This window comes from Apium graveolens, chromosome 9 (assembly GCF_009905375.1).
Source record: "Apium graveolens cultivar Ventura chromosome 9, ASM990537v1, whole genome shotgun sequence".
Classification (NCBI taxonomy): Eukaryota; Viridiplantae; Streptophyta; class Magnoliopsida; order Apiales; family Apiaceae; genus Apium; species Apium graveolens.
Window position 1 is genome coordinate 36,050,931 of NC_133655.1, and position 9,740 is coordinate 36,060,670.

The 9,740-nt window shown below is 34.6% G+C and overlaps 1 protein-coding gene across 4 annotated transcripts; it reads left to right on the forward strand.

Moving 5' to 3' along the window:
- The first annotated feature begins 4,184 nt into the window (after positions 1-4,184).
- On the forward strand, positions 4,185-8,192 carry LOC141682936 (kinesin-like protein KIN-12C). 4 transcript variants are annotated; one of them, XM_074487623.1, is made up of 8 exons: positions 4,185-4,483; positions 5,095-5,182; positions 6,150-6,260; positions 7,025-7,099; positions 7,225-7,391; positions 7,473-7,547; positions 7,626-7,684; positions 7,882-8,192. In XM_074487623.1, exons 5-8 carry the CDS (start codon positions 7,332-7,334, stop codon positions 7,922-7,924), a joined length of 237 nt encoding a protein of 78 aa, XP_074343724.1. In that variant the 5' UTR covers positions 4,185-4,483; positions 5,095-5,182; positions 6,150-6,260; positions 7,025-7,099; positions 7,225-7,331; the 3' UTR covers positions 7,925-8,192. The 4 variants fall into 4 exon arrangements, with proteins under 4 accessions (XP_074343724.1, XP_074343723.1, XP_074343725.1 ...); XM_074487622.1 differs by having other exon boundaries at positions 5,101-5,182; XM_074487624.1 differs by having other exon boundaries at positions 5,101-5,182; positions 7,025-7,086.
- Positions 8,193-9,740: the final 1,548 nt, after the last annotated feature.

A 9,740-nucleotide genomic window follows, 5' to 3' on the forward strand; every position in this document is an offset into this window, starting at 1 on the left:
TTAATTACCTAATTATTAATTAATTACCCAATTATTAATTAATTAGATAATTAATAAATAATTAGATAAATTATTAAATAATTAATTAAATAAATAAATTCGAATTTATAATTTAATAAAATAATCTAGAAATTAATAATACTATTTTTCAGATTTTAAAACTAATTTTTAAATAAATTTTTAGAATTAATAAATCTAATTTCTGTTTTTATAAAATATAATTAAATAATAAGAATTCAGAAACAAAAATCAGAAAATCAAATCAGAAACCGGGTCGAAACCGGGTCGCAAACCGGGTCGTCCCCGACCCAATCGGGTCACGAAGAACACCGGTCCCTTCCCCAGAATCCGACGCCGGCGGACTGATTCCGGCGAACCAAACGGAGCCAAAACGCTCGATTTCATACTCGTTCTTCTTCGTTTTCGACGCATAGCAACACCACGACGCTCCCTTCTTGTTCCTCCTTCGTCCTTGTCGTCCACAACGGCCAGAAACTCAACGAACACGGCGGCGGCGGCAAAATCCGGCGAGCTCGAAATCAACACCAAACTCGACGAAACTGGTACCGTTCGACTGTAATTTCAACGATCTAAACAACTATGCTAACAGAATCATCAAACAACTACTCAATCACAAAACCCGAATTAAAAAAATAAACCCGAAAATAACAATTTTAAAATCGATTAATCGAACAACAAAAATAGTTACACAATCGAAAAGTAGAGATTATAAGCTTCAAAACGGCTACTTACACTTCGATTTCTGACACCGGAATCACGTTCAAAAGTCCGATTGATTCTGCTGCCCTGTTCTTCACCAAACCCTAACCCTAATTCCCTTTCTTTTTCTTTTTATTTTTTTCTGATTTTTAATTGTAATTAACTGATTTAATTAATAATAATTTAGGTATTTATATTTATGAAAATAATACCCCTAAGTAAAATTAAGGGTCTAATTACACTCCTAATAAAAATATTTGGCCCCAATTTTTATAATTTTTGGGTATTAATAATGAATTTTTAAATATCCAATAAATACAAAATAAATACTAAAAATTCCAAAAAATTGTGAAAAATACAAAAATACAAAGAAAAATGATATATGATAATTTCATGATCATATAAAAATAAAAATGTGATTTTTGTGGGGTTTTTGGTACCCGAAGGGGTCCGGAAAAGTCGTTTTTCGCGAAAAAGGTCAATTTGTAAAACGTCTAGGGGTTCAAAATAGCGATACGGTATAGGGCATTTTTGGCAAAATAGGGCCAATGATTTTGTTTGAAATACGGGTTTTTAAAACATAGTTTTGAGCTGTACAGGTTTTGATATAATATATATAACTGACGATAGAACACTCAATAACTATCCAAAACACGTTTAGATCAGAACAAACAACACGTAACACATAGCAGTTAGGGTTTAATGATTTAACACATTTAATCACATAATAATACACATAATTTATCATTATTATCATATAATACAAGCGTAATTCCTCGGTCGTTACATGCCATAGCCAACTCTCATTTGACGATGCCTTTGCATAGAAACAATTGACTTCAAGATTTCTTTCAGAGTTCATGTCAGCTATAAATAGATTTCCTTTCCGGATTCCTATCAAGGAGGGTTTTTCACTTTTCTTATGCAGGATCTGACACTTCAGCTTGTCGAATAAAACATAGTAGCCCTTGTCACAGAACTGACTGATACTAAGCAGATTGTGTTCAAGTCCTTGCACAATATACACATTTTCAATGATAACATTTTCAGCTTGCAAATAGCCATATCCCTCAGTTAAACCTTTGATGTTATCTCCAAAGGTAACCACTGGGCCAGCTTTCTCAACCATATTTGATAGCAGGTCTCTATCTCCGGTCATATATCTTGACGATCCGTTGTCAAGAATCCACACTACCAGTTCCACCTGTTTAATGCCCTGCAATACAAATGGATTAGACCTTCTTTGGAACCCAAACTTGGTTGGGTCCGGCATACTTGTAGAATTGGCCTTTATCAGGCAAAACAACATTCTTAACTTTTATGTTCTCAACTTTCTCAACGACTGGACATTTGACCTTGTAAACAGCCTTAACAAATTTTTGTTTAGGCTTAGGCACAAATGTCTCCTTTCTAGCCTTAGGAGGACTAGCAGTCTTAGACCTATCATGCTTCCTATTATTCACATGCTGACGAGGAGTAGTCTTATCACTAGAAACATGCTTACCATTAAAATAAGCATATATCAAATTAAAAGCACAAGACATACAATTAGGAACACCACATAATTTATGAGAGGGATTAACAACAGGCCAATTATGCATGGTAGACATGGCATTTTTGTTATCCAACTCATGTGTGTCTAAGTTAGTCTCAGTTACTTTCACAACTTTGACTGGAACTTTCGACACACTTGGCTTGGAAACAACCTTCTCATTAGCAAGATCTTGAGCACATATTTCTTCTTGAATAATAAAGGAGGTCTCATCAAATGGTTCAATAATTGATTCTTTATAGAGGGGTTTACCAATACCCTTAAGCACATGTAGTACTTCCCTATCTTTAGCACATACATGGGGAGGGGAGTTTATGCCTAATTCCTCAATAGCACCATTGTAATCAAAACCTATTCCAGATGTTTGATTAACAGCTTTCTTATTGTAGAACTCTTTAGCCTTCGAAAAAGAATTAAAGTAAGCTTTAACCTTAGTCCCAAGACCGGTGATCTTGTCTTTGAGAATAGTTTCGAGTTGTCTATAATAGTTAACTCTATTCTCTAGAAAAGATACTTGTTATTTTAACTTGTCTTGATTAATGTGCACACGTTTTAATTCATTGACCTCTTTTTCAAGGTCTTTGATCTATTAAATTAACATTTTATTATCACGACGAGCACAATCTAAGGAACCTCCTAGATGATAAACTAATTTAGCATCAGTAAAGTTTACCTTTTTTCTTGACGATGAAGTATTTCCATCAATAGCCATAAGAGCAAGATTCCCAACTTCTCCATCTTAACTATCAGTATCATCCCAGCTTCTTCCCTTTTCCAGGTAAGCCCCTTCAGATTTACTCTTCTGATTTGAATCATAAGAGTTCTTCCTTACTTGCTTTGGCTTCCTGCATTCTGTGGTAAAGTGTCCCAACTCATTGCAGTTAAATCATCGAATGGTGCTCCGATCAACCATCCCTGTTTTGCACTACGCCATAAGTGCACATATGCAACGCCTTTTAGCAAGCGTTGCACCAAAAGCGTTTCATTATCTATAAATTTTTTGATTTTTTGCAACAGAGTAGAATAAGCGCTGCATTATAGTTAAGTTACTGTTGCTAGTTATTGGCAGTGTTGTGCAACAAGGAACACTAGAGTTACTTGTGTTGCATGAGACATTTTTAAAAAATAAAAAAAGCTGACATGGATAGAAAATGTTGACGGGGGGAAGTGGGGCCCACAATGCGGACATGTCGTAGTTGGGCACACCACTGTTGAAAGGGGCAGCTGAACCCTTGACCTCTCACTTGTGAGATCAAGCTCACACCACTACACCAACCTTGTACTTGTGTTTTATTTTGCATAACTAATGTATAAAGTATTACAAATATTTATATTTCTTTAAATTAGACAAATTCTTTTGCAATTTTTGAATTTATTTTTCGAAAATTCATAATAGATAAAAATATTTGTTCAAAATAGTAGTTTTTTTAATTATAATTATAATTTTTTTATTTAAAAATTATACATGATTTATTTGATGTAATGGTCAAAACGGTCAAAAGACTAAATATATAAAGTAGAAAAAGGGGGACTTGGTCCCACATGCGTTACACATTCAGTCCAGGAGAACCGTGGGACCCATGCACAGGTGAACCCCACTTTGTGGGATCAGAGAATCGAACTCAAGACCTTCGACTTAAAAAAAATATATAAAATATTTTAATTAATAAATTTATATTCTTATATTCAATTAAAATAAAAAATGCAAAATATTTTAATAAAATATAAATTTGCTAGCCAAGGGAATTGAACCCAAGACCTCCCATTTAAACAAAGTGGTTCACAACCACTACACCAACTTAGTTAAGTTGGTGTGTTGGTGTGTTTTTATTTGCATAAGTTATACTTAAACTATACAGTAAATAAATAAATAAAATGAAAAAACAATCAGACACAGATACATGTTTATACTACCGAGGCCAAAATTTTGGGCGGCCAAAATTTCCCCCTTCTCAAAATTTCCCCCTTCTCAAACTCTCTCTATAACTCTCAAACTTTTGACTGTAATTCTTTCATACACAGAACATGTTTCTGTTTCCAATTTCTGTAGCTCTGTTTCTGCTTAATTTCAAACTCTCAAATGCTCTAATTTCTGCTTAATTTTTCATTTTCAAACTCTCAAACTCTCATTTGGTTTTTCATTTTCTGCTCTAATTTCTTCAAATTTCTACTCGGGGGCTTTTGGTTTTTCTTGCATTGGGGCTTTTGCAGGTAATTTCTACCTATTTTCGATTTAGGCTTATGTTGATTTAGGGCAATTCTATTTAGGATTTTATTTTGATATGTTTGTGTTTGATGTTTGATTTTGATATGTTTGGGATGTTTTATTATGTTTACTTGTAGCTACACTCATTGCTCCTGCAACTGCTTTTTCTGAGATTATTTGTTATATTATTTTGTAATTTTGTTAGTTATTGTCTATATGTGAATGCTTTGTTAGTTTGAGGCTTTATGTTAGTTTGGAGCGAACCTTATGCCAATAATAGCATATGGAATTCAGGAAGAATAGCTTCTGATGAAATGTAAAGGTTGTATTCAAACTATTCTTCTGGTGTCCTATCAGATTATAATAGACAATACCACCAGCTTGGAGATGAACCTGGATCAAGTTCTACACCAGTCTCTTCTCAATATTTTTTTGCAGGGCCTTATGTGTCATATTGCTAACACAAAGTTGCATCTTACTGTATAGTCTCTCAGAATCAAGTTCTATACCAGTTTTTATATTTACTAGAACTTAATTAGCACATTATTTTTAAAGTTTTTTAGCAATTCATAGCTCCTTTAATAACCAAATAACATGCCTACTTATTGTTCTCAAGTTGCAGTCTTTTCTGGTGGTGAAATGATAGCCTGCTGCTCTGTTATAGATACAACTTGTTTCTGAGCCTTGTATCTTCATGTTCACTGGTGCGCAAATTTATGTGTTTCTTACTGCATTGTTAACAATCCATGATTAATTTCAGTTTGTTGCCTTTTTGTTCTGTACGTGGAGTTTTTGCATTGTACTTGCTAGAAACTCATTCCACTGAAACTCTTTTGGTTTTGTGATCTTCTGGATCACCCTGAAATCATTATTCATTGGAAAAACAATCCCATGTAGCAACATAGAGATAGCTGCCAAAGATACTGAGGTTAATTTAATATTTTCTACCTATATTTCATATGAATTGAATTGGAGTCCATCATGTTTTATAAAGTGAATACATCACCCAAGTTTTATTATTTTTCTTGATATTAATTTTATTTAAAATAGATAAGCAAATGCAAGACTCATATATTTGAGCTAAATCTGCATGCAGAAGCACAGGTTGATGAAATCCAACAAAACCCAACAAAACCCAACAAAACACTAACTCGGAAAAACTACAACATCCTCCAGATCATCAAAACCTCTGAACCTACAGACCACATCTATGCCACTACAAAGCAGGACAAAACCCCCCACTAATGCCTACAAATACCCAAACAAACCACACTTCAAATATTACAAAGAAACAACTCCATCCCTGCAGGTCAAGGAGCATAGATCGATACAGTAAATGATTTAGTTATAAAGAAACACCAACCATACATACTGTAGATTAACTTAATCCGGTGTTTGTAGAAACGCATTCTACATTGGTTGTTGTAGATATGTAGTTCTTGAATTGCAATCTCATCCTGATACCCTTAGTTTATAGTTTATACATATCAATATAATATTTCCAAGTTTGTATTTCTTATGGGCAAAAGATTTGCATGTGATTATGCATGATATTATTGCTCAGGAATCTACCTTTATCTTTGGAGTGACATATCAACTTATATATGTATACGCTTGCCATGGAAAATTAATATCACTATGATAAATTAATATGACTGGACCTTATTGCAGGCTGTTCCTCTTAGTGCAAAGAAAGGTGGTGGAGGTTCTCCTGAGGGCAGTGCACCTTTTCTGCAGCTACCTCATTTTAGTGAAGCTGTCATAAAGAAGATAGCATGCAAGGTACGTTACTGCTTCATGTCCGTACTTTAGGAAATGTAAATGCTAGTATGTCAGCTTATTGGAGCTGTCATTAGTAATTAGTAAGCCATGAATGCAACTTTTTTTTACTGTTTCTAGCACATTGATGTTTTAAGAACCTCCTATTAGCTAATGATTTATATTGTATTCGACTTAAAACATCTGAAAGATTGATAGATAATGTACATTCTAGCTTAAGTGTTTGCTTGCGCTGTTGTCCCAGCCTCCTGTTAACATTTATACAATATTTATATAAATTAAACCTTATAAATTAGTAGGAGTGGACCCCGTTCCGATTTTTATTTACAAGCTATTTAATTTGACAAAGTAGTTAATATTAAATAAAGGATTTTGCCTGGAACTTAGTCACAGTGAACTTAGTGACAGTGAATTATAAAGCTGAAGACTGATATCCAAAGGTTGGTACATAAAAAGTCATATCCTTTTAATAACTTAATTATCATACATGTCATAATGAAGAAATTTATTATGAATCTATGATCAAATTCTGGTTACTATTTTAAGATGTCTAATTTGACAGCCATGGTTAGAGTAACAACAGGCTCCTTTCTTCCGTGACCACATATGTTTTAATTATGATGTAAGTCTGTTTTGGAAAGATTTGGCTTTGTAATTAATATTTACAATGTCAAGTTGCTATGGGGAGCTTGATTAAGAAAATGCAGGTTAATTATTTAAAGTCATCCTTTTTTCTTAGTGTTCTTACATCTCATATCATTTTTCAGTTTGAAGATGTCCGTGATACTGAAGATGCAATTGAAGGTCGGGATGGCTTTAAATTTAACGGGTAACGATTAAGGGTTAGTGATGCAATTTTAGATCTAATTTCTCCTTGTCATTAGTTTACAATGGTATCACGTGTAAAGAGATTATTTTCCCCGTCAAATTGATGTGTACTCTCTTCACCGCCTTTCTGATTTTACAGATTATGGAATTTTTAGTCGGACTCGTGCCTATGTTAAGAAATTCAATGATTGGTGATGAAGCACCTCTCCGCGTGATTGAACACAAGATTAGCTACTGCCAGAAAGCATGACACATGATGTCCTACGTAATCTACTGGGACTCAAGTTAGACATGACTGGTTATGCAGTACTGACTACTCCTGGCTTTTACAAGCTTCCTGTTATCAGAATGCATAGTAAAATGTATTCCTTTCCTTTTTAATGCTAGTCGTTACTGGATAATCAGCAAATTCAAAATATAACAGAGAAAGCTCAACTTCATGATGCTGGAGTTCAAAACATGGTAATTTTTCCTTTGAGTTGCAGTTTACTTATGTTCTACACCTTCCCTATGTTAAATGTGAGTGCATTATTTTATCAGGATCTGGAAGTTTGTAATCTAAAGAAGCAACTAACTGAGTTTGTTGTGGAGAGAAAAGGGTAAGTTTTTACATTGAATTTCAATGTCAGGTCTGAGGATCAGTTACTTCCAGTGTTCCTTTTTCATATCTATATTGTTTTCATCTTTTATTTAGATGGCTCGAGGAAAGTTTAGTATGTGCTTGGAAAATAATACTGTTTAATTGGAGATGATACAGTGATATTATTGAAACCTTTGTCTTACTTCTGATTTGCAGGATTCACCAATTCGTGTACCAGCAGAACAGTTTCTTACATTAAGGGCATTTGATGCCTCACCAATTGTAATAGCTTTAGCTTCAATTGTAATAGTATCTTTTTGGCACATCGAAAAACTTGTAATGAATTTAGTAGTTAGTATGATTCTGGAGTTGTTGGATGTATTTTGTGGATGACACTTGTAATGGGGTTGTTGGATGATGTTTTGAATGGCTAGTAGAAATTGTTGAATGGTTATTAGGATAATTTTCATGGGCTTCTGTAATTATGAAATATTATCTTGCAAAAAATTTAATTAAAGCGTTACATTTGATATTTGGGTGTTGCATTATAAAGTAATAATAATGTTTTTATCAGATATTGTGGTCCTGCATTAGCTATATAAGTGTTGCTTTTAATTATGTTCTACTGTCCTAAAAGTTGATAAAAAGCGTTGCATTACATACCAGTGACATGGCATGTGGACCGTTGCTGACGTGGCATCCATGTGTCACGTGCTGACGTGGCCTTAATGTGGGCCCCACACATGGAGTCTTACAACCAGCTTATGTCAGAGCCAACGCTTTTTGATGTTGCATTTGATGTATATACTGTTGCATTACATCTATTAGGCAATGCTTATTGGTGTTGCTGTAGACCCCCAAAAAGCGTTGCATTAGGCCTCTAATGCAACGGCCGCAGATGTAACGCCCCTTGGCGTTGCATTATTGAAAATGCAACACTTTTTTGACATAAGGCAACAACAGAAGAGCATAGCATTTGAGCACTTATGGCGTAGTGTTGTATCCACCACTACTGGTGTTAGAGGATGAAGATCCACCTTTCTGGAATCTGTTGTAGTTGGACTTGTACTTGAACTTGGGATTCCTCTTTAATCTGACAATGGAGAATCTCTTGACAATCAAGTCCATTGACTCATATTCCAATTGCTCCAGCTCTTCCAAGGAGTGAAAATCATCACCGAATTGATTTGTAGTAGGAGGATCATATTATGCTACTATCATATTTTCCTCAGCCTTGGAAGACTGTACCATTCTCTCTGACTGTTAAGATTATTGTTGTTGTTGTTGACCTTCAGCTGCTAGAGCAGTAGACGTGCTGACCACTCTACCTTTCCCGTAGACTTCCTTCTGCTGAATCTGCTCCAACTCAACGGTTTTTAACACACCATAGAGCCTTTCCAAAGAAATCTCACTCAGATCTCTCGCTTCTCTTATGGCAGTGATTCTATATTCAAGATGAGTTTGCAGTGTTAAAAGGAACTTCTTGTTGACCTCCCTGATTGAATAATATTTTCCATTTATGTTCAGGTTGTTGATCAATGCATTGTACCTCTCAAACACTTCAGTAATTCCTTCTCCTGGATTGGATTTAAAATGTTCATACTCAGAGGTTAGGATCTCTAACTTGTTCTCCCTAACTTCCTCTGTGCCTTCATTAATCACCTCAATAGTTTCCCAGATGTGTTTGGAAATTTTACAGTTCATCACATGTCCGTTCATCAAGGGATCAAGGGAATCGACTAAAATTAATTGAAGGCTGGCATCCAAGGAGGCTTCTTCCTTTTCAGCAGGAGTAAAATCCTCAGGATCTTTTGCATAGGTTCTAGCTATGGTAATTACAACATTATCTTCTATAACCTCCGGTTCAATAACCATCGGAATTTTGGACCCTTCTTTAACACGTCCAGATATTTGGGATTTGCAACTTGTAAGAACAAGAGCATCTTCTTCTTCCACATAATATAATTTTCTTTATCGAACAGTGGAATTTTAACGGTTCCAATTTTTTGTGAAGTCATTATGAATTTTTGAAGAAATAAAAATTCAAGGAGTTGAAAAATCACAAGAGTCTAGGA